This window comes from Macrobrachium rosenbergii, chromosome 5 (genome assembly GCF_040412425.1).
Source record: "Macrobrachium rosenbergii isolate ZJJX-2024 chromosome 5, ASM4041242v1, whole genome shotgun sequence".
Lineage (NCBI taxonomy): Eukaryota > Metazoa > Arthropoda > Malacostraca > Decapoda > Palaemonidae > Macrobrachium > Macrobrachium rosenbergii.
This window is the reverse complement of record NC_089745.1, coordinates 66572540-66597608: the sequence shown is the minus strand read 5'-3', so window position 1 is coordinate 66597608 and position 25069 is coordinate 66572540. Positions and strand designations below refer to the sequence as shown.

General features: G+C 37.7%; 1 protein-coding gene across 2 annotated transcripts in view; it reads right to left on the bottom strand.

Moving 5' to 3' along the window:
* Window positions 1–3933: 3933 nt before the first annotated feature.
* Window positions 3934–25069, bottom strand: part of Stt3B (catalytic subunit 3B of the oligosaccharyltransferase complex) — a 125256-nt gene continuing 104120 nt past the window's right edge. The window contains exons 14-15 of one of the 2 annotated variants that reach the window (XM_067104529.1): window positions 9688–9708; window positions 3934–4214 (exon numbers count right to left, since the gene is read on the bottom strand). In XM_067104529.1, the coding sequence (XP_066960630.1) occupies window positions 4134–4214; window positions 9688–9708 (102 nt within the window). In that variant the 3' untranslated portion in view covers window positions 3934–4133. The remainder of the gene's footprint in view (window positions 4215–9687; window positions 9709–25069) is intronic. The other variant, XM_067104530.1, reaches the window with a different exon arrangement.

Below are 25069 nucleotides of genomic sequence, written 5' to 3'. Positions count from 1 at the left end.
ACACCAGCCGGTGCAAAAACACTGTTATCATCTGAAACCCAGACACCATCAAGAAACTTACAGAGAAGCAGGTACTCAGTGCCAACAAAACCAGTCTATACTGGACAAATTGCCAAATGACATTTATTAGCTAAAATGAGAATCAATCACCTGGTTTTAAGTCAGGAAAAGCAAAACAGACACTACTGCTTTGCACTAATGCCACTGGGAACCAATTATGATCAGGGCAAACTTGAGCTAATATGGACATTCAAGGCCCATTACACTCAGTACTCTATGGTAATCTGAATTGTTCAAGCCATGGAAGATAATCCCATTAAAGGGAAGATAATTCCATTAAAGCAAACATTATGAAAATTTGACAACTTTGTACAGCTGCTGATCCAATAAACATCATCAAAAGATAACTCAGGCTGGAAAACCTTTGGCCAGAATGTGTCAAAGACCTCATTGGATTTACTGCAGAATCTATCAAGAAAATACAGAAGACAATGTAACTATGGCAAAAAAGGTGGAAGAGGAAGGATTTCAAGATAAGATTCTTGGGGAAATTCAAGATTTTATTGATGTCACCCCAGTGAGTTGAAAGAAAGTGACTCGATAGGGCTGACAAAATCCAATGCTATACTAAACTAAGAGGGTGCAATAGTATCAGAAAATGAAGTTAGATAAGGCTGCAGAGGGGGTTGTGTTAATTCATCATTCTCATGGACTATTTTTATGATACAGACTTGTCAATGATGCATGCCTTCACAGTGAAAGAAAAAACAAAGAAATTGAAGTTATACATAAATTTTTAAAGAAATAAAATGGAACAAAAAAAAAGCCAGAACAGAAATCACAAAGCATTTCCTGAGGTCAAAGCCAAAATTCCAGCCTCTCTTTCCACAACTTTCAGCTCTGCCATCATAGATTCCAAGAAAATGAAGATCCTCCTGATCAATGTCCGCTTATGAGATAATTGATAATAACGCCATATAATTAATAAACATTTAATAACTGTAGAGCAAGAACTGCATGCAATGTGTTTATGTTGTGTCCTTTTCATAACCATTGTTCATTAATGCAGTCAATGTTGGAGCCAGTGGAGTTAAACATATATTTGCATATCCTTACATATGCATAATGTGGGTAACATTTTTTCAATTGGTATTGTTTTATAAATTTAATAACATATAGTATAGAATTAAACTATAGTACAGTACTGTCCATAAACTGTGGCATCATAATACAGTGCACATGTTCTCTCTCTCTTTCTAACCTTAATTTGTTAACACATACTGTAATGTATACTAAAAATGGTGTACTGTACTGTAATGTACTGTATATAACTTGGTAAATAATCAACGGTTTATGCTGTTAAAAAAAAGTAAGTTTATGGCCAACAGGACACAGTGTCATGACCTAATGTTTTGGAGGTAAACAGTTTTCCAAGGATTCAATTTCTGCAGGGAGCTGGCACCCCTAACCCCAAAGACATTCAAAGAACAACTGTAAATGCAAATAGGTTTGTAATACCTAAAAAAATTATGTAAATTTCACAAATTATTTTATATTGTTCATTACAATTCACCCCTAAAAATCTTAATAACGGATTGAAAAAAAATATGCATTTAATTCCTTTATTTATTTCAAAAGCAAACAATGAACTCGAATAAACAAAGCAATCACAAATATGCTTCACAATATAGTATAATTTTTATGATCTTACATGTATGGAATTTTCTGTTCTTCAGTAGATTTAATGACAATGATTCCCATTAAAGCTACTGATATTCATAACCATGAATACTGTGCATACTAATTTGAAGCATATTAAATATCTTCTCATATGTTCAAAATGACAATGGCATTTCAGTTTGACAGTCTTTATAACAAAAAACCACTTCACGAATTTCTAGTGTATGTTCTGTTTCAGTTTACTACATTTTGGTAACCCATCACGAAAATGTGGCTCAAGTACCACTTGAAATTTCATGGCTGTGAAAAGAATTATAAACTGCAATCTTAAATGTGCAAGCTACTACCATTTAGCAGCTTTACCTATTCCCTTTTTGGAGAAATGTGCTTGATCAAACTTATGTGAGCATTCAAAATATACAAAACAATTCATAAAATGCATATTTAGTATTCAATACTGTACATAAATTTCACACGTACTGTTATGGTGACATTCTATAAATTTTTAACCTCTGCAAACCTATAAAACATACTAAATTTCTAGAAAGCAAATATCACTCACTACTATTTCCATATAAACTTAATATAGATACCAATGTACTATTTAGTACAGCAAAATAATTTTTAGCAATGCCACAGCAAACCCAGTCCCATTAATATGATCACAAGCTGTCAGAAAATTATCACAGTAAATTCCTGTGCTCTTAAGAGATATGTGGAGAACAATTGCAAAGTTATCTTAATATTTTTAAAACTTATTATCAAAGTATAAGGCCACACCACAGTGTTTATGGTAATTTATGTACACAATGTAAAAGACAATTTATAAACCTCCAGTCCTTGAAAATTAACTTGATCTACACCACTTGAAATATGAATTGATTCAGGCTTGAAAGTTTATACTAAATTTACACCATATGTACATCATAACACACTAAAAGAACCTTACCCCACCTCAAACTCTTCATTGTCCCAAGAAGAATTTGCAGCCACATCCTCTACATTAAAAAAAAAAAAAAAAAAAAAAGCGAACCTCTACCAGTGAGCAACACAGTATATGAGAGAGCAAATTACTGGTCAACTTGGAGTCCAAGACACATCTGTTTCTTAAAAAAAAAAATAAAGAGTACAGTACTGGAATGTAGCAATGTATATCAATAGCAAAAAATATTAATACTACACGTATGTTGACTTCCTTAAATACACAATAAATATATGAAATATATATATTACTATATATTACAACGACCAATCCAACATGTTAATCCACCTTTAAATTTCTTATAATCAGTCCTACATATCTAAGTGTTCTGACTCAGTGGTCTGGTTAAACTAGTTGTTTAATAATAATAATAATAATAATAATAATAATAATAATAATAATAATAATAATAATAATAATTTATATCTGGTAAGGGTATTGTTTAAGCTCCACACTTTTTTTAAATGGGCAATGTTCATTCTTGAAAAATGAAAGAGGAACAATTAAGATTCTGGACTATAAGCCCATTCTTTTTCTAGGTTTGGCATGACTGGTGGTTTCTTTCAGGAGCAAACACAGTACAAAAAAAACACAAATAAAGTAACTAAAAAATACAGACAATTTTGTTACGACATTCCTATATTAACTAGGAGAAAAAGAAATTTCATCAATCATGCAAATCAAAAGAACAAATTGCTGCATTTGTAACATTTCTAAACTACATATTTCCCAATAAAAGAAGTTGAAAAGTTATCTGAGTAGATCTGTTCAGGTCATTTATACAGGGACAGTCAGGTTTTCATAGCTTCCCACATTTGGCAAAGATTTTAAACAATGCAAATAACTTAAATGAAAATGACCCATTATCTTATCCAGTTAATAACTAGAAAAGTTTCAGTTCCATTTGAAAAATTAAAAATCTTTAATCCATTATACACTCCATATATTAAGTCTTTATGTGACAAAGTAAAAAAATGTATTGTAATTAATCGCCTGTCTTATATGAAATATTTACTCATGCAAAAAAACTAGAAAACTGTTAATGAAAAAGTTGACAACATAAAACATCTCCAAATAGCCTACAAATGCAAATACTGTACTACAAAATTAAAGAGAAGAAATACATTTTTAAGTGTAGTACTAATATAGTACAGTTTTCATGCTGAATGGTTAAAAATATGATAATTTGGAACAAAAATAAGAATATTCTTTCCATTTACCTACCTTCAGAAACTGGAGGATCTTTGGGAATTTCAGAATAATAAAACACCTTTCACCACACTTCTTTATTGGTGAATAATACAACTCATCTTCCTTATACTGGTTGCATATATTAAGAACTTTTAAGAAGACAAATCTAAACCCCTGATTCAAAAATCAAACATTTACAAAACAAAATAATGTAACAAATTTCACAAGCTCATTAGAAGTAACAAAAACAATAATAAAAAAAATACTACAAACGGTAACACTAAGTAGGCTTTGCTTTGGGTCGATGACCCTTTACTACTACTGGCCGATTCTTGATAGTTCCACGGCGTTTCTTGCTTGTCTGTGAAAAAGGAAAGTATTTGATATTACAATAAAAACATTACATACAGAGTCCAAAGTAAAAAGTAAGCTTTCAGAGGCCCTTCCAATTTTTAAATAAACTTTCAATACCTGGTATGATTCTCACTATTCAAACTAAGCAATTAACACATTTATTTATAGGGTTAGTTCTGTGAGGTTTTGAAAACAAATACATGTGTCAAAAGTATTCTGCCACTAAATTACACTTTCAATAGAATTCAGTGGAATTCTATGTGGCACTGTGTATAACATTCACAAGAAACAAAACTAATAAAAGAATTAATTAATAATTCTTACTTGAAAGGTAACATTTAGACAGTCACTACAATAAAACATCATAAACTGTCATTATTTAACTGTTAAACACATATGAACTACTGTACTTTTCCATAAAAACAACAAAAGGGAAATAATCAACAAAGTAGAGAATGGTACCATTATATATTAAATATAAAAGCCCAGTAGTACAATTCTGTACTGTACATGTGTTAACTGCAACCATTACATTCCAATCCCCATCCTGAATGTTCACGTAAGTACAACGTACTTGCTGTTGCTTTCCAACAGCCAGAATGCATACATAAAACAACAAGGTACTTGTGACATCCTTAGGGATTAAGATTTAATAAAAAAAATCTGGTAGTGGATAAGAATCTTGAAATATTTAATTGATTTTAGTACTGACTTTGAATCTGTTTTTAAGTCAAGTACTGGAAATAAGGTTCTCAATTTCATTCACAGTTTTTGTAAGAAACTGACAACAGAGAGTAGCTGTTGAGGGTACTGTATTTTTTTCCCCCAGTCAAAACCTACCATTCTTGCATTTCAGAGTAAACTTCAGACACCTTTGTTACATTTTCTTTTATAACTTTGATTATTAGCCTGGAAAATAAAACAGTACAGTATGTGGACATTGCCCTTAAGGTGTAACTCTTCATTTCCTAGGTTAAGTCATTGGGGCTTGAGAGTTAACATCATCAGGCATCACCTTTTTGTTAAAAATACTTGAAAATTTTCATAACTTAATTTTGCTAACGAGAAGATCAAGGGCATATATGAGGCGTCCGGAGGTAGAGGGGCGACATCGGCAAATCAACAATTCTGAGTTAGTCCTAGAAAACTGTAGAGAAATCCATTTTCTGATTTCCACATACTGGCCAAGCAATATCGACTCTAAAAACCATTGAACAGAGGGGTGGTCCACAGGTTTTCAAGTGTATTTCTTGGTTTCATGTTCTCCCTCTGGGTAGTAAAGGGCGAACATGGCCATGGTGCGCGAGCCAATGAGCAACTCCCTTCCATCCAGCCATGTTTATAGTTTCGCGCTCAACCAACCACAGCCTGCATAGCGCACCAGCATGGTAGTATTAAATGACCAACAATAATCTATGAACTATTTACATTGGGAACCGAGAGAAAAATACTGTAAATGTGTGGTATGTTAAAATTGCCAATCTATAAAAACTCATAAAAAATTTGTTTTTGGGTTTACAATGAAATGGCTCATAGAGTACTTATGGTGAACAAAGAAGTTTTTAAAAATGTAAAAAAAATTTAGGTTTTCCTATTTTCATAACTGTTTTGCATACTAGGGTATCCAAATTTTGATGTGTTATAATTTTTTTTTCCAACACTACATTATTGTTTTTTCATTTTTTCGTATATGGCTAGGCAAGATGAGTAACATACATATAAACATGGATGCAGTAAGTCAAGAGATATGTCCAGTATCGATAGTTCAACTTTGAACGCATTTTACTCAAAATCAGATTTTGGCGATGTTGCCCCTTTACCTCTGGATGCCTCATATTTTTTACACATGACTAACTTAGCAAATATAAAGCAAAAGCCAGAGGATATTAAACTTTAAATTTAAATTTGCAAAAACTCTAACTAAATGGCACTGGAAGATTAAGAACTTGTTAAACTGAGTGGGTTCTCTGCTAAGCTGACACACTAGTCATGGACTATCTCATTCACAAGTATACCATTACAAACACTAGTCAAGGACTATCTCATTCACATTTTATACCACTATAAACGGATGAATGAATTCTGAAGTTAATGTAACGCAATGATAACACCGAAGCAATACATGTGTAAAAATATGCCTTGCAATTTATATAAACAGCTAAACATTCTAATCATAATCCAAAAATTGCACAGAACACTATATTGCTCTTCATATGTTACAGATAACTGAAGACTGTGGTGTAACCTCCCCTACATCCCGCTTACTATCCATCATTAAAATTTTAACAACAGATTTTCCCCCTACAAAACAGCATACAATAAACTTGTATAAATTATCCTAAATTCTAACCATTTCTATTAGGTTAGTGATCTAGGAGAGGGAGCATATACAGTAACATGAAAAATACAGTCATCAAAATCCAAAGGAAAATTGCACCTCTGTAAAGAATCTGTTAATATTGTGAAGAATTAATTTCCTATAAAAAGTTTTCATGTTTCTCCTTAAGCTATTAGAGTAAAATATTTGTAAAAATACACCTGAAACCTAAGTCTCTTTAGTTAATTATAAGATATTAGTATTCTTAAATTCTCAATACGCTAAAACCTTTAATCATACCATCACCATACAGTAACAGGTATCCTTCAACACACATTCTAATTTTCTTATACAAGCTACACAAACAAATGACTGAAATTATAACTTGTTAGCTTCATTTTCAATTTTGTCTAAAGTTTTACAAACTATAGATGCACCCCAAGTTAAGACTGTCTAATTTATGGCTTTTTATTTTAATATACTAGAATCAATGAAAACAAACCCAGTTACTAGAATTTTGAATCTCAATTTTTCCCTGGCCAGTGATGCTGGGTAGAATACTCATGAATGACAGGAAGCATAAGCGCTACTCTTCTTTCAATCTGCCAAATGGTTGCTAGTGTATACACTACCACTTTACAGTGTTCTGTTCCTACTTTTTTTTCATGCCCTCCTGTATCTTCACTGTTTTTAAGCCATCCATCGTTTTTATGAAATGTTCATCTGTGACTCCTGCTACTAATGAGAAGAGAAAGGCAGTTACTCTTGAGGAGAAACCTAAGACAACTGGCAAGCTTTAAGACAGCATGCTTATAATGCCTATAAAGGATGTCACCCAGGAGCTTAAGACTTTTGCAATGACAATCTCATTCATCTTAAACAACTATTGATGGTATGGAAATGACCCCATGTATATGTAGCACTCCTCCTTTAATAAATATTTCAACATTCCAATTTAGAAAATGTATATTGTATGTAGCAAACACCTAAATGATGGACACTGCAATGCTGTCCAAAAATGTTGGCAAGATATTCAAATGTTCTACAACCAATTTTATTATATGCTATAGCAATGTAACACTTTGGAATGGAATATTTATCAAGTATTTTTGTACAAAATAAACTTGCATCTCAATCACAGGTTTTTTAATTACTTTTACGTATGTCCTTTAGATGTACTATTTATATTTTTAAAAATTTCTTTTATTACGTATAGCAGTATTTATGTTAAGAATTATACTCTATACCATCTGTAATTACATGTTACTGTTGAAAATTCATTCTTAAAGAAAAAAACTGCAAATTTTTTGCTCCTGATACTTTGCCCAGAACAGTGAAAAAAATTCAAGTATAATTTATTGATATTTCTTAGAGTAAACAGGAGTACAGTATACAATTATTATATTGTGTACAAATTACTGAACACATGACAAATAAAATTAGTCCATTTAAATTATTCTTATTTTTTTTTTTATTTTGACTTCATATTTATTTTAGTGTCATCTTAGGCTACAGCTATGGAACAAACTCTGATAATTCATGCGTATTGTGCAATTGTCATCACACATGAATACATAATTACTATCCTGCTTTTGTTATGCAATGTTGAACAATGAAAAGAAGAAACAAACTGTTCAGTATCAACTTCATATCTTCCTAAAGATATCTATCAGTGGCCCAGCACCCTCTACCAGCTGTACTCAAGCCTCATATGAAGATAAACAGATAACCCTGCTACTGTAGCATCCCCATCATCCTGCAGTAAAATCATCAATGTAAGGGTTCAAAGCATGTGTAAGGTAGACTAAGCTAGGTTAGGATGTTGGCCAATGTAAATGTTTTAAGCATTTTAGGGTAGGCTAGGCTAGGATGTAGGCCAATGTAAGTTTTCTGAGCATGTTTACAGTAGACTAAGTTAGGCTATGATGTTTATTACAAAAACAAGAGCAGAATTGAAATCACCACAATCATGGCAAATTTCAAACTTGGTGCCATTCACTTAATGTATACATCTAAAAGGGTGTGACTGGCTAACAGATCCCCATGGCAACTCAGCCATCCAATCAGATTTTAGTTGTGTTCTTTCCAAGAAAGAAGAAATGCTTTGCTCAAGAAAATTACAAAGAATGAAAATGTTACAGTTTTATTTTTGAAAATAAATGCCTATGAGTATGTAACAATAACATTACAATGAGCATATATACAGCTGAATATATGAAGTACAGCATGAATGATTTATAGTACTTATTCTTTTTCATGTAAGAGAAACTTTTTTTTCAGTGCTAGGCTACCCAATCACATTCGTCAAAGGAAATGGAATGTGCTCCATTTGACTTGTTATTCAACCATGTTCTAGACAAGATATGAATGCATATAATTTAATTACTATTACATTTTTATGTCAGAATGTAAATGGAACAGTACTACAGTACACTGTTGGCACTACAGTATCTTTTAATTTATTTGAGTAATTTTTTCAACTACTTTTTGGAAATAAATATCTTTCCTTAGAATACTTGAATTGCAATATTTCCATTAGAAAATTAAGCCTTTACTTTATTATGATACATATACAAAATTACTGAAAATGATACCTTGGTAACATAATGGCTACTGCTGGAATTAAGTTACTTTTGACCTATGATATTTTTGCTTAGGGACAGGTTTTTCAGAACTAAACCCCATCATAACTAGGGGAGCATTTCTATGCTTTTTAGTCTTAAAGTTCTCTTTACAAGGCTTTTATTTTTTGGTGTGAAAAGTAAAGAGTCAGACTTCTATACAGTATTCAAAAATATTATTCATGCAATTCAATCTATGTTACCTTAACTAAAAATTATACTCTATCACTCATTTATGAGGTGGGTTGAATTGCATGTACATATAAGGTGGTCTATAACTACAACACAAGACAAAAATTCTGAGTTAAAGGATAGAGGAAAAAAGAAAATTTACAAAGGAACATGACAGTTTACATCAAAAACAGCAAGCTCATTAAAACATCAATACAATTCAATACGGATATCACACTCTACTTATGTAGAGACTACAGTAAGGTCAAAATATGCCCAACTTTAATGAGAACTGTTTACATAAATCATGCTATAACTACATAAGAGACAAAATATATCTCTTTGGTGATGCACTTTTACTTGTTACTCACATCATGATCGCTATATAGCTCCTGACGAATGCAAGGCAGAAGTAAACAAGCCATTAGTTATGCTCTATTTTAAGCTTTGCATATCAATGTTTAGAAGAATATATATATAAATAAAAGTAAAATAATAATAATAATAATAGTAATAATAACAGTAATAATAATAATAATAATAATAAATAATAATAATAATAAAACATTATGTATAATGATGAAATCTTGATTTTCAAAATGCCACAATACAACATGCAGGCTGAAGAATAAAGCATATCAATGCAGATACCATAGTCACAAGGGGTAATAAATGTTTATATAAAGCACTGCACTGTACATCAGTTTTACCATCAGCAAGATCAAAATGGAGAGCAGGAGAAATTTTGTAGCTGGAAAAATATGCAATACAAAAATCTCAAAACTTCACAGGAAGAAAAATACATAACTACCAGTTTCATAAAAAAAATATTTCTGGGTTTTCCGACCTGTGTCACCTGGTGAAATAACCTTTCAGCACTTATTTCTAGGTAAAGCTATTGCTAGAGATACCAGAGAAAAGCTAAAAAGCTAAGCCCGGAGTTACGGTCTGAGCTCCATGAAATGGTCGTGTATGAAAGGGTGAGATTGTCCACAATCACAGGCCTCCGCCTGTAAACATTCCCAATGTCAAAGAGTCCCACCAGTGAGGTGCGTTACAACCAGCACCACTCGCGGACTGTAAACAAACGGCGTCCTGCCCACATTCCGACACAGCACGCGTTGGCTTTGTTCACCACGTGGTAAGCACAGCACAGGCCCTAATTTCCGATTCTACTGTAACTCCTCCCAGGATTCTTCCTCACCTAAGTTGAGTACCATCTCTGTTTTTATTTTAAACGGTAGGGCTCCTTATTTCCCTCTAATTTAATAATTAGGGGATTTATCACGCCCGCCTCGTCCACCTTCTCGGCCCCATGTGACCTTCGGTCTGCGATTAGCGGGATTATGTCGAGACCGTTCCCTTCATTTTCTTACTTTTATTACCTTTTGTTTTATCCCTGCTATTCAATTAGGCCAAATTTTTGTTGTTTATTTCCTTCTCTGGAAGTTCGGGTCCTTGTCGTTTAGGCTACGAGTTTTCCCCCTCGGGCCTATCCGCTCTTTATCAATTCTTATATGTGTTGTATTTTGGACCTTCACTTCCTCCAGTGTTTAGGTATATTATTTGAGATGATACAGTTAGCTTATTGGGTTTTAATTTTAGCCTAAGCGCTGGAATGTCTTTGATATTTCGGATAATATCCTTAGATTTTTAATCTGGAAGGAGTGAAGTATTCCCTCCGCTCTCATATCGTGTTGGGTTTGGTGCTCCTTCTACATATGTCCTTATGATTATTTGAATTATTAGATATTTATTTTGCCTAGGATAGAGTTAACTTTAGGCTAGTTGGGTAGATACCTTCTCCCCCTGAGCTTCCTCCGTAAACCAGCCGGCTGTGTTAAGTTAACAGGATTAGGCTATAGCGTTCTTCCCTTCTTGGAAGGGAGGTTAGAGTAATAGGAGGTTCATGGTTGGAACTTCCTTCGGTGTGGTGTTTGGTTAGAGGTATACAGACATGCCTTCTCCTCTCCCTGTTTACGGCCTTTCACGTTTGGACTGTTGAGTCCTATTAAAGATTAAACTGGAATAGCGGTATCTGGCGTACTTCACCTTCGTCGAACCACACCTTCGAGGTTATTCTCCCATCTAATGTATACACCCCTCTACCTCCTTGCCTTCCTCTCCCCCCGTCTCTGTGCTCTCTCCCCCTTAGTTTCGCTTTCATATACTATGTTAACTTACAAGGCCGAGTACCCTGTTCATACGCTGTAGCCTATATCCCCTTCCTCTGCATTGATTGGTTTGTTCTCTTTGCTACTGGGTTCGGAAGCCTTACCCGGTCACACCAGTCGAGACCTCAGAAGTTAGGGACAGAGTGCTTCACTCTATTTCCCCATTCCCTTACCTTTCTTTGCTTTTTGGCCTTTGAGAGTTCCCCCATTTCTCTCCTCTCCATTATCGTTCGTACATGTTAGTCGATCGAGAGGAAAGCTGGATCTCATGGCGCGGAGTGCCTGCCCCTGGTGGCTGCTACGGGTTCCTCTCATGGCCTATACCCTCCCCTCCCTTCTCCTATAGCATCAGTGCCTTCTTTTCCCCCACCAGTGTCGTTCTCCCAAATGAGAAAATTTGTGTTCATGTTGCCAGTTAAGAGTTTCCACCTGACTGTCTTCTGTTATTCCTGCGCCATGACATTTTACCTTCGTTCTATTCATTTAGAACACCTACAGTTCCCTAGTATCTACCCTCCGCTGACTAGCTATCTTGTGTTTCTCCGCTAGGTAGTCGGGCGTTCTCGTCGCTTACCACTCCGGTGGGTACGGTGTTTGGTCGGCGGTGCTCACCACCTCCTCCGCCCGTCACCGTGTTAAGTACAGGACTCCCGGCTCCATGCAGAATTCCCCTCTTTATAGCTGACCTTTCACTAACATGCATACATATATATATATATATATATATATATATATATATATATATATATATATATATATATATATATTACACAATTTAACTATCCTTTTAGGACCTTCCTGTCGCTCGGATTAACTCGGTGGTACTGATTTATTGATCTTGCATGATGTTGGCTGCGTATAACCTCGATGCACGCTCGGCGGAACCTACCTGGATAACTATTTATTATCCTAAGACACACGCTCAAGCACTCTACTCCGACCCTATCAGCATACTCATATACCGTCAACTTACAGATGGTGCGTTGTCAGAGCAGGGAGTGCCTGGCTGTGCTTCATCAAGCCAGCGGACATGAGGTGTGCAGGTCCCACTCTGGTGTGCTGTCACGTGGGGGACCTGATCGTCTGTGCCCTGATGGTTGTGAGGTGTGCTAAAAACTCTATGAGCAGGTTCTGGATGAGTCCAGTAGTTAGTTTTTCCTTTCAGTTCACATGTTGCCTTCAGTTTTGTCTCTTATGGATGGTGGAAGATATTCTGCTCAGCACAGGAGGTTCGGTCATGACTTTCTCCGCTGCCAGATTGACCTGCCAGCTCTGGGACTCTTCGATGACAACCCTCAAGACCTGGGTCAGCGGCCGGGAAGGCAGTGGGCGGAAACCTCGTTCTATGAAGGATGTTTGCAACATTCTCTTCCCGAGCGCCTGGATCTCAGCCAGTTGCGGACGAGGCGCGCCCATGATAAGCTGGGATCGGGGAGATGACGCCCTCCCAAGAAGAAGTCGCTAAAAATAAGGGTGAGTGCGCGAGGATGTTGCGGCTCTTAATCTGGACCTCGAACCTATGAGCGTTGACCTGGATCTGCAGTGGTAAGAGGGTAAGTAAGAGGCAGGTGGTTACTGTTAGCTCTCTTCTACCACTTCTTCTTTCGAGGATTCGTGAAATCCTCTTGCCTTATGAATGAGTGCAGGAGTCTACTGTCCCTGGGTTAAATCAGTGAAAAAGACCTTAAAGTCCAGAAAGTCGCTCCGGGGTTCCCTCCAAGGCGATCACGGGCCCCTGGCCCGTGCGTCTACGAGCAAACCTCTACTTCTGGGAAGGGAGCACGGCCTAAACAAAGTAAAGAGGTTCGCCCCCTCTTTCCTTTGATGCAGAAGCATTTGCCGAGCTTCTTATGAAGAAGTTCGACAAAAGAGTTGACGACAAGCTGTCGCAACTCTCGAGCCAGCTATCTTCCTCAAATGCTTCGTGCTCTCCCTATCACAGAGTTAAGTCTCAAGGGGCCCCAATCTCTGGATTCATAGGTGGGCGGGCGACAGCAGATCTTTCTCGTTCGGCACACTCCAGCCTTCCTCCCTTTCATAAGGAAACCCTGGCACCCACGACCTCTTTGCTCCCCAGCATGAGGTACCACTTACTGTGTGAGGCCTAGGCACCCGTAGGCACGGAGGAATTAAATTCTTCCTCTAACCTGCAATCACCTTGGCAGGTTTTGCCAAACTCACCGAGGAGGCATGAGTTCGGTCGATAAGGTCCCAAAGGCTGTCACTTCGGGGATGACCCAGTCGGCCTACTCGGACTCTGCTCGGGTGGCAGGCGAGGTACCAAACTCACTCAAAGCCAAGGGTGCTTTCACGCGATGTTCTCTCTGGGAGAAGTTCTTCCCACCCCTTGCACCTCTAAGTGGCCCTCACGAACCAGGCTTGCATGGAGGGTAAGCCTTCCCCATCTCCAGGAGAGACAGATCCCACCTCTCTTGTCTTACCCGGAGATTCTCAGTTTAGTAAGGCCAGGACACCTTCACGGTTACTCGACTGGACCCTGACTAAGCTAACCTCTTCCAGCGAACAACTCCTAGAATCCCGGAGTCGCTCCTGAAGGCTGAAAGCGAGACTAGAGACAGGCTTAGCAGGTCCTTAAACTCTCTGACTTTATGAGGTAGCGTCAGTGGTATATAGCGAAGGCAGCTCTGGCTGGGTGCTGGCCAGGGAAATCTCTCTTATGAGTTTCAGCCCAGGACCTGTATGAAAGCACCCTTCATTAAGGCCCGGTTGGACTGCGAAAACACATCTTTTGGCCAGCCACCATCCGTCATGAGCCTAACAGGCTCATGAAAGCTCCATCTGGGGCTAATCTCTTCCCCCCAGGGAAGAGGTTGATTCGGTCTAGGAGGCAACTAGGTCCAATCAGAGTCTCACAGCTCCCGTTGGGAGAAAAACATCTTCTAAGAGAAAACGGTCACAGGCCTGCGGGACACCCCAAGCCGGGAGAGTTCAAGAAATTTAAGCGATACGACTCAGACTGTCTTGCAGGCTGTCAGGTCCCCGTCCTGGTCATCCCTCAACCTCTCAATCCCAACCTCCAACTCAGTATGGCGATTCAACCAGCCCATCAACCTCTCGCTGCTCCTTCATATGTCTGCACTCCCACAGCTGCTTGATTCATATGAGAAAGCCAGGGTGCATTTTAGTCAATTCAAAATGCAAGGAGCGAGAGCCAGAGGATACTTTAAATGGTAGAGAACACCTCCTCACTCCAGAGGAAGGGGAGGCAGCTCCAGAGGGTAGACCCTCCCCAGCAGTGAGATATCTCAGGTAGAGGCGGGAGGTTATATCATTCGGGATCAGTGGGCTTCGGTCCCTGGGCCAGAGCATAATCTCCAAAGGACTGGGGTGGAGTTGGTGGAGGTCCTCCCCCAGTCAGATTCCATCAATCACCGTCCAAGTCTGAAGGACTTTGTGAAAGATCTATTGGCCAAAGGGCAATAAAAGCGAGGCATCTGAAATTTCAAGGCAGACTGTTCAGTGTTCCAAAGAAAGGTTCCAGTCAGTGAAGAGTAATTCTAGACTTATCTCGTCTAAATTCCTACATTGTTGTCGACACGTTTGAAGATGCTTACAATCTAACGAGTTCCAGACCCTACTACCCGTGGGCAAGTAACCACCTCTATAGATCTCAGGCCTTACCTTATCACGTCGATTGCAGAAGGTTCTCTCCTTATCTGGGGTTCAGACTGGAAATCCAAGCATACTCGTTCAAGGGTCATGCCATTGATCTCAATATAGCCCGGAATCTTCACCAAACTGGCAGATGCGGTAGTTCAGTATCCGGTCTCAGGGGATCATGCTAGCTGCCTGGAAACTGATTGGATTGTTTGGGCATCCAGCGTCAGCGAATGCGACCAACAGCCATAGTAATCGGCTTTCTGAATCGCTGAAGCTTTCAAATAAACGGAGAGAAATCGCCCTAGTTCGATGCGCTTTCAATGGTTAGGGGATCAGTGGGACCTGTGTGCTAAACTATCTCATCCGCCCCGACCAAGCGGAGAGAAATAGCAAAGGCAACCAGACAGTTCCTCAAGAACAAAGAAAGCTTCCGTCGTACCCAAAGAAAGTGTCTTAGGTTCTCTTCCAGTTTGCTTTGATGACGGATCTTCTTCTGAAATCCAAACTGAAAGACATAAACAGGGTATGGCGGAGCCGAGCCAATGTCGGGTTCAGAACCGCGGTATCTCTGATTCCGCCGATTTTGAAAAGACTCAGCAGCGCTGTCAGAGCTATCAATCCAGTATCTTCAATTTCCTCCTCCGACATTATTAATTCACACCGGCGCTTCCTAAGCGAGTTGGGAGGATACTCTCAACACAAAGAGGTACAGGACTGGTCCACCATTCGCCAGTTCCATATCAATGTCCTGGAAGCTATGGCAGTCTTTCTAACCCTGAAGAAACTGCGTCCGAGACCAAATCTGATTCATATAAGATTGGTTCTAGACAGCGTAGTAGTAGTACATTGTATAAACGGGAGGTTCAGAGTAGTCGGATCAACCGGGTTATGATATTATTCTCCAGCAGAGCAAACACCGGTGGCATCACAATACTACCCATCTTGCAGGGGTCTAGGAATGTTGCAGATTCCCTATCCCGAGACAACTCCATGGGTCGGAATGGTCCTGGACAAAACTTCGATCGAATGGATTTGCAATCAAGTTCGGGTCCAGTAAGATCTCTTTGCAACAGAATGCAACCTGACTACCTTGTTATGTGCTCCCAACCTGGACCCTCTAGCTCACTCCACAGATACCAATGTCCATAGATTGGAACAAGTGGAAGGATCTACCTGTTTTCCCCAGTAAACCTGTTGCTGAAAGTCCTTCACAAGCTCAGACATTCCAAGGGTCAGATAGCTGGTGGCTCCCAGCCGAAAGAGCAACTGGTTTCCACTTCTTCTAGAGCTGAAGCTTGATTGCTTACAAATTCCCAACCCAAACAGCGCAAATAGTACAAACTCAGACTGTGTCAGCTTCCCTCAAGAATTCAGAATGCCCTGGCTTTGTGGATTTCATGAAGTTTGCAGCTCAGAAGGATGCTATTGATCCTATTAACACTTTGTTCTAGAATCAGACAAAAGGAATCCACTCTCAGACAGTATGACTCAGCAGTAAAGAAACTAGCACTCTTCTTAAAAGTCCTGAAGCAACTGTAATGATACACTATTTGTAATTTCATTTTTGGGGTCATTATTTGAGAAGGTCTGGCCTCAAGTACTATTACTACAGCAAAATCAGCTTTGAAAAGAATAACACCTGGGTTTAAAATTAACCAACAGACTCTTATTTTCATCAATCCTAAAATATAGTAACCGTTTTAAGACCAGTAACCCACGCCCACACTCTACAGTTCCTGGTTCTTAAATGATGTTCTTAAATTAACTTCAAAATGGATAATCAATTTGTTCTTTACTAACTTATTGAGGAAGACCTTATTTTTAATTAGTTTAGCTTCAGGTGCTAGAATTTCTGAACTGTCTGCCCTATCTACAGAACCCAACCATATTGATTTCCTTCCATCAGGAAGTGTTGCTGGCTCCTCACCTAAGTTCTAGCTAGAATGAAGATCCTCAAGAGATAGGTGGTCTCCTGGAGAGGTCATCCCCCTCACAAGACCTGTCTTTATCACCCAGTCTTTACCTTGAAAGCCTATTTAGACAGGACCTCACAGATAACTTCCGGACCTCTGTTTGTAAGGAAGGGGAGGAACTATCTATAAGCCATTAGGCAACAGATCTTGTATTTCATTAAACATGCAAACCCAGATTCAGTTCCAAAAGTACATGACATTAGGGCGGTGGCACACTCCACTAACTATTTCCATTATATGAATTTCGAGGATCTTTCAAAATATCTGGTGGAAGTCTCCGTAGTTTTTAAACGCCACTATCTGAGGAAATCACTAGAAGCTCTGAAGTTCACTAAAGTGGCGGCAGGAACATCGTTCCCCCTCTTATTTAATTCTTTCTAGTACTCAGTCCTCTCCTCCCTCCTACCTGCCTCATTTATTCCCCTTGATCACCTCAGGTCAGGCATGCTTCACAGCCTGTCTCCTGACCAAGTCATAATTTTGTCTTGTCTACATGTTTAATATAGATATCTTTGTGTTCCTTTGTCTTGTGGGACATAGTTCCCCACCTTAGTCTTAAGTATAATGTTTAATACCTATATTTCACAATTATGTACTTTCCATTAATCTAGGATAGTTTATATTTATGTACACATAATGTACAATAAGATTTAAGTATCTTTATTATATCTAAATACCACATCTTGCTACGGGATAATTAAAACTCTTGTGGACTTCTAGTTTTATTTCCTATCTTTCCTCTGGGTTTCCCTTTTTGTTTCAGGATGGTATTTTGATTCTCTATTATTTCACCCGGGTGACACAGGTCGAAAACCCAGAAAAGGATTTTGACAAAGGGAAAAATCTATTTCTGAGGAGAAGTGTGTCTTGATATTTCTATGATTCCTTTTTCCCCTGATAAAATACCATTCCAAGATAGAGTTAACATGGGTCTTAAGGTGGCCTTGATTACATTTACAGTCTCTGCAGCAATTAGTGCGGGGTTTATGGCACCAGCACCTCACTGATCAGACCTGACATTGGGAATATTTACAGTGGAGGCCTGTGATTGTAATCTCACCCTTTCTGCTGCGACCAGCTGGAGCTCACTTGCGGTAGCAACTCCGGCTTAGCTTTTTAGCTTTTCTGTGGTATATTTAGCATGCTTTACCTAGAAATAAGTGCTGAAAGGTTATTTCACCGGGTGACACAGGTCTCTCCCCAGAAATAGATTTTTCCTTTGTCAAAATCCTTTTTCCTATGCATCGCTTTCTTTCCAATTGCTTTATCTTTTAACCAAAACTACTGGCAAAAAAAGGTCAGTATGTTGCTTGATGTTCAAAATATGATTGTCTCCTTCCCAAGACCCTTAACTATATTCAAACAGAAATTATTTTCATATCATACTGAAAACCTGAAAACCTTGCCAAAATAAAATACCTTCTGTTTTTAAAATTCCCCTTAAAGCCAGCTGGTAAGAGAGAATAAATAGCAATACTGTATTCAAATGTTACTAAGAATAAATCATGACGAACTTAAACTTTTACTTATTGTAAGTGCTGACTCATTTAAAATCATCTTGATATTAAGATTACTTACATGGTAATAAAATACAGCACATTTGTGATTACATGAATCCTGCAACACCTTACATACTCCATGCATGCTGACAATGGAATACTTCAGTGAAACGTACTCCTCAATTTCAATATAATCATATATGATCCCTGTGATGTGAAAATGGAACCATACATCCAAAACCAGACAGTCACTGTTGGCTGATGTCTGGACACAACATAAGATATGCATAACTGGCAGTGTTGACTTGCATGTTGTGCATGAAGAGACTGGTTCATTTGGTCTATTCATCATGTAACAAGTGTCATCAGTTCAAAGATGAGGTAAAATCACTTCAAAACGATGTTCACTTTGGTTTGAAGAATGCCATAATCCAAAGACGGATCTGATCTATTTTCATTTATTAATATCAGACTTATAATCCCAAACAGATTAATCACCAGTAACTGCAAAAGTAACATACCAAACAAAGCTAAAATTGCAGTACTATCTTTATAACCAAGTCATACCACCAAACCTTAAGCCAAAGGGTTTTCTACTGTTTGACCACAGACTGCTTCATGATGGACAAAAAAATTGACAAAAAGCATATCCTTCTTAATTATTTATCACCTCCCTAATTCTTCACTTAATTTCTGGTCCCAACAAACAATCTTCTCTTCTTCATCCCCACTGCTATCCCTAAGCTGAGGGGTCAGCTGCCTTGATGAGCCTTCTCCAACTAATTTTGTTAACAGCACTTTGCTGAACCTTTCTCAAAATTCTCCCTCACTTTATCAATCCAACTAATCCCTTGCCTCCCTCTTCATCTTCTGCCCTTAACAGGGTCTACCAAGCCCTCTTCACTCTTCCCTCCTTACTCATTGTTACCACATGGCTAAACCATCTCAATCTTGACTCTCATTTCATGTCAGTAATCTTTACCACTCTGATACTTCTCTAGATTTCTTTACTCAAAAGTGATTTCAATATTCTCATATCTGAGCACTCCAGCTTCAACTCCTTTTTTCGTAATGCACATTGGCACTGGTCTGATTACAGTACAACTGATCTTTATTTTGAGTTACTTAATTTTGCATTTTTTTTGTCACAAACTACTAATGCCACTTCCCTCCATTCCCACAAAGTTGCTTTTATCCTGCTTTCAATCTCATTTTCACATCCTCCCTCCTGGCTTAAAGTAGATCCTAACTTTTAAACAGTTTTTACCTGCTTTAAATCTAAGCCTATTTATCTTGTGCAAATAAATATCCTCCAAATTGTTCTTCAGTATCATAACTTTGCCTCATAAGAGGAAGTGGACAGGTCTTTACAAGAACACTATTTAAATGACTAGAAACTAAAAGCTTTGAGGTACTATTCACACTATGCTTTGGCATTACCATTCTATGAATTTAAGCTAACTAATTCCTGACTTGAGCCCTGTGATGCTACTAAAAATATCTTAAGCTTACATCCTTGCAATGTGACTTTCACTATATGTTAATTTTGTTTCACTACACACCCACAAAATCCCACATGTCTTTTGTTTAACAAACAAAAGAAATGTGGTGGCTGACAGGTAGTTTATTATTTGTGTTGATGGCTCCCTGAGTACCAGTACCTAAAAGTTTCATTTTCTTTGTGAACAGTTTACCAAGATCCAAAGACTTTGCTGTTTGCTTGAGGAATTGCATTTGCTGTTCATTAGGTCATCAATTCCATAATTTTCATTTTAGCCTTTGCTCCTTCCTTCTGTTCACTTCTAGTGACAGTGATTAATAAATCCATACCCCAGTTTAGGCAATGCACCTGCCTTGTTGAAGGAAATTTAATGATAAAAGTTCTTTGGTATGCACATTTTTTGCTGCTCTCTTTTACATGTCTCTTTTGGTGTTGGTGAGCATTTTGCTCACGTTACTATCCATCTGGTTTAACTGCAATCTATGCACAATTTCACAATTAAATTTTAATTTTAGTTTTAATTTAGTGATAAGATTAGTTTTAGTATTTCTGGAGTAAGTTCTGTATCTTATTCCCTTGTTACCATGTTCTGTTTATTCTGTTTATGTCTTAATGAGCTCATTTGGTTATCCCAAGTAACATCTGCAAATATTATTATTGCTATTATTCAGAAGATGCACTCTATTCACAAGGAGCAAGCCAACAAGGGCCACTGATTTGAGCAGTTATTAAAAAAAAAAGGATAAATTAATACATAAATAAACAGATAAAAACTTAAGCAAATTATAAAATACAAGAACTGTTTTAGGGTCCAACTACATGAGGAATAAAAGGCCTCTGGAACTGATTAGTTTGACAGCAAGGAACATTTGCTGCATATTGGTGCTACTCTTCAGCATATCTGATGGCTCTTGGCAGGAAAACAGGATCAGGGATCAATTGTGAAGCAAAAGATCTGTTACAATACAACTTATGAGAAACTGACAAACAAGAGACCATCTGTCAATGGTCAAGTTATAACTGCTAATGCTAGGAAAGAAACATACCACCACACACTACTGTCCAAAAGAGGCAGATATCCACATGGAGAACAGTATTCTAGTAAAAGAAGCACAAATGACATACAATAGCTTGCACTGATTTTATCAGTTATAACTATATGAGGCCCTATGCACAATAATACACCTAACTTCTCTGTGATATTTTCTGACACTTTCATTAGAAGTTTCTCAGTAGTAAGTTGTGAGTAAAAAGTTACCCCAAGTGTAGTCAAAGCTTCAGATACATTTAGTCATTTAGCTGAGTCCAATCTACCTGAAGGAGGGGGGTGGAAAATCTGTAATAGATCTACTAATCAATAGTGTTTTTGTTTTACTGGGGTTCAGCCTCATACCCCACCGACTACACCATTCACTAATCCACTCTATGTCACAAATGAGACTAAGGGCAGGTTCATCATCAGCACCCTGAACAATCTTGTTTTCTAAGCCAGCAACCATACCACTTGTATACACTAAAAATAACAGTGGACCAAGAAAACAGTACTACCCTATGGAAATCCCATCAACAGCAACTTGCTGCTGCATACCTATAAAGAAATCTTGAAGTAGTCCCACAACATATCCCCCCAATCCAAGATTCTGAAGTTTATATATAAGTGCCTTATGATTTACTATATCAAAAGTAGCAATAAAATACATTTGAAAGTATATACTGTATATATATATATATATATATATATATATATATATATATATATATATATATATATATATATATATATATATATATATATATATATATATATATATACAGTATCACTTTTGTACATTATTTATACATGATTATTATACTTTTGTATGTGATTATTTATCACATTATATATATATATACATAAATATATATTATATATATATATATATATATATATATATATATATATATATATATATATATATATATATATATATATATATACATATACATATACAGTATACACATCACTCATACAGCCTTCTCATTCACACCCTATGTCCCAAGGCTTATGTACTCTTATGTCTTGTTGACAAAAGAAGCAGGTAACTAAAGACAATTGTTCACATATGCATGTCTACAACCTTTGGTTATGCTATAATTATCATCCTCATCAGGGCAGGATGTAACTCAAATGTAATTCTTTTCATATTAATTTCTTTCACTTTTTCATCATCATCTAAATTTCTTTTTCCATTTAAATTTTTTTTTTTTCCATTTTATCAGGAAAAGGCTGCTTAATAAATATTTACAGGCTACGGCTTACCAGTTTAGTTTTGGTTTTGTTTACTGAATTTTGCCTTTCTCTGCTGTTCTGAAGAACCCAGCAATTCTATCTATAAGTAAAATTTCCAATACGTAACTGTCATATATTAGTACTCATCTTCCCCATGATGTCTGTCAGAAATGGTCTGCAGACCAGTTGGTTTATTACTGTCAGGAATGGTCTGCAGACCAATTGGTTTATTACAAAAGCTGCATACAATACTGGGCAAAGATAGGAAAAAGTTCTGTCACCTTAATATCTACTGTACTTTGTCTGATTCAGAATCTTTGGTTTTATGATTGGCCTCTTCAACCTTCAGCTTCTCTCATCCAGGTTAAGCAGTACCAGTATTCAAGCAATGTACAGCTGCCCAGTGCTTAGTCTGCCAGCTTAGTCAATGCCTGTTCTGCCAGTGGACAAACTGCTCTCATGGCATGGGCGACTTTCATTCCCACCTGCGTGCCTGTTTTGCTGGATGACTGAATGGCCCCACTGCCTCTGGCTGCTCCTGCACCTTATTTGCCTGCTTTTCTAGTACAGCTTTCATATGCCATGCTTCTGCTTCTTCAAAGCCAAAGATACTGATGTTAGACTTGGCCTTTGCACAGCTAAAGGAGAAAATTTTTGCTTTCTCTTTGTATTCCTTTCAAGCTGCTCAGAAACAAAGATCTGTTACATTAGGAACTGTGACATGGACTGTATTATTGTGTCCTCCATTGTATCAATTATGGATGGATCTTCACTCTTCCTAGACAACTGCACTGTGGAATCTCTATATGGCTCTAGATTGAATTAACTGCTCTCAAGAAAATCCATTTTCTTTGAGATGTTTTTGGTTAATCTTGGCATGTGAAACTGCAACAAGTCCAGGTTCTGATGAAACCTGAAGGAGTGTGGTTGTCATAGAAGCATCTTCCACGTTTCTTAGTTTGGCCAGCAAGGGATTATCAGAGTCACTCCAAAATTCCTAGGTGAACATGTCTATGATTTCCCTTATTATGGTAAATGGAGGAAAAACATATTTATTCAGACTGTCCCAAAGACGCATGAAAGCATTCATTTTCCGCAATGTTGGATCTTGTAAGGTTAAGTATACTGGAGGCTTGTTGCTGTAGCTGGCAGATAAGTCCACCACTGGAGCTCCTCACAATTGCCAAGTGCCTAGCAAGTTAAGTTAAGTATACCTTATTTTTACCAGACCACTGAGCTGATTAACTGCTCTCCTAGGGCTGGCCAATCAGGTTAGTTAGTTAGTTATAAATGATTTGTTTAACCAGACCTCTGAACTCTTTTAGGGTTCTGGTAAATTGACCATTATACAGTACCTGTAATAGCAGAATCTGGCCTTGGCTGCCAAGACTGTCCACCACCAAAATGATCTATGGCCAAATACCTTGGAATGATATTTGCTCCATGCTCCTTAGCCCATGTGACAACCTCTGTTGCCAAGAAGCATACGCTCCTGATTTTACTACCCTCTTGATACCTTGGAATGCCACTGTGATTGTACTACTGAATATGACTCCCACTAGTCTATCCTATCGCAAGAAAGCTTTTAAAGCCAGAAACTCTGCCTTTAGCTCCAGCATTTATATGAAAGCTTCCTTCTGGTAGACACATGCCTGCTGCCTGAAAATCTAATACTGCATGTCAGCTTCCCAACCTTTTACAAATGAATACAAGAGGAGAACTTCTGGATTACCTATAACAGAAATGGGTAACTCTCTGATTCTCCATCAACAAAAAAGAATTGACCAATTCTGTTCTCTGTTGGCCAAACCAAAGCTTCAAATATGTCTACAACCACTATGGGTGACAAAGAAAATCCAATGGTCAGGTGTCATCGACAAGAAGTCTGGGCTTAGGCTTATCTATTCTTTTGTGCCTATACTAACACTGGAATCACAGTTCAGGTGAAAACCTATGGCCAGTCTGAAGCAGAGAAAATTCCTGGAATAAACATGGAAATACTGTCTCTTTAAGGTCCAAAGATGCTGATGAACAGAGGCAACTATCTCTATTCTAGAAGGGGTTTGCCTGAGAAACTGATCAGAGGGCTTTGATTTGGGAAAAATACAGACTTGGCCATGAAACTTGGGAGAGATATCCATCCATACAAGTAAAAGTTGAAAGGTTGTCAAACCAGTGGGGGAATCATCTCTTCAGAGTCAAGTCAGTGAACCTCCTCCAATACCTGAACAACGCGGTGTTCAATGTTCTCCCAAGCATAGAGGACCTGAGTGACAGAGATCCTAGATCTTGGTTGCCGCCTCCTCTAATATGGATATTGTGGCACTTGCTAAAATTCTCTCTTCCTGGCTGGTGACTGGAAACCATAATGCCTTCTATATATATCACCTAAATTTCCCATCAGATCCCTGGTAGCCCCAGAATCAATCTTAATGACCAGAATACTCATGGCAGATTCTGGAAAAACACTTCCTGCCATACGTTAAATCTAACTTGACTCCCTCCTATCAGAGAATGGGGTATAAGTCAGAAAACTTGTCCAACGTCTGCAAGTTTATTTCCATACTTTAAACAAGGATCAAAGATCCTCCCTGAGACAAAAAACATCCTCTTCTCAACGAAGATATTCTTCAACTGAGCTGGCTCCCCGATGTCCTATCTTACAAGTTGGGAACACTAAGGAACTCCCAGAGAAGAGTTTGACAGGAGTTTTATC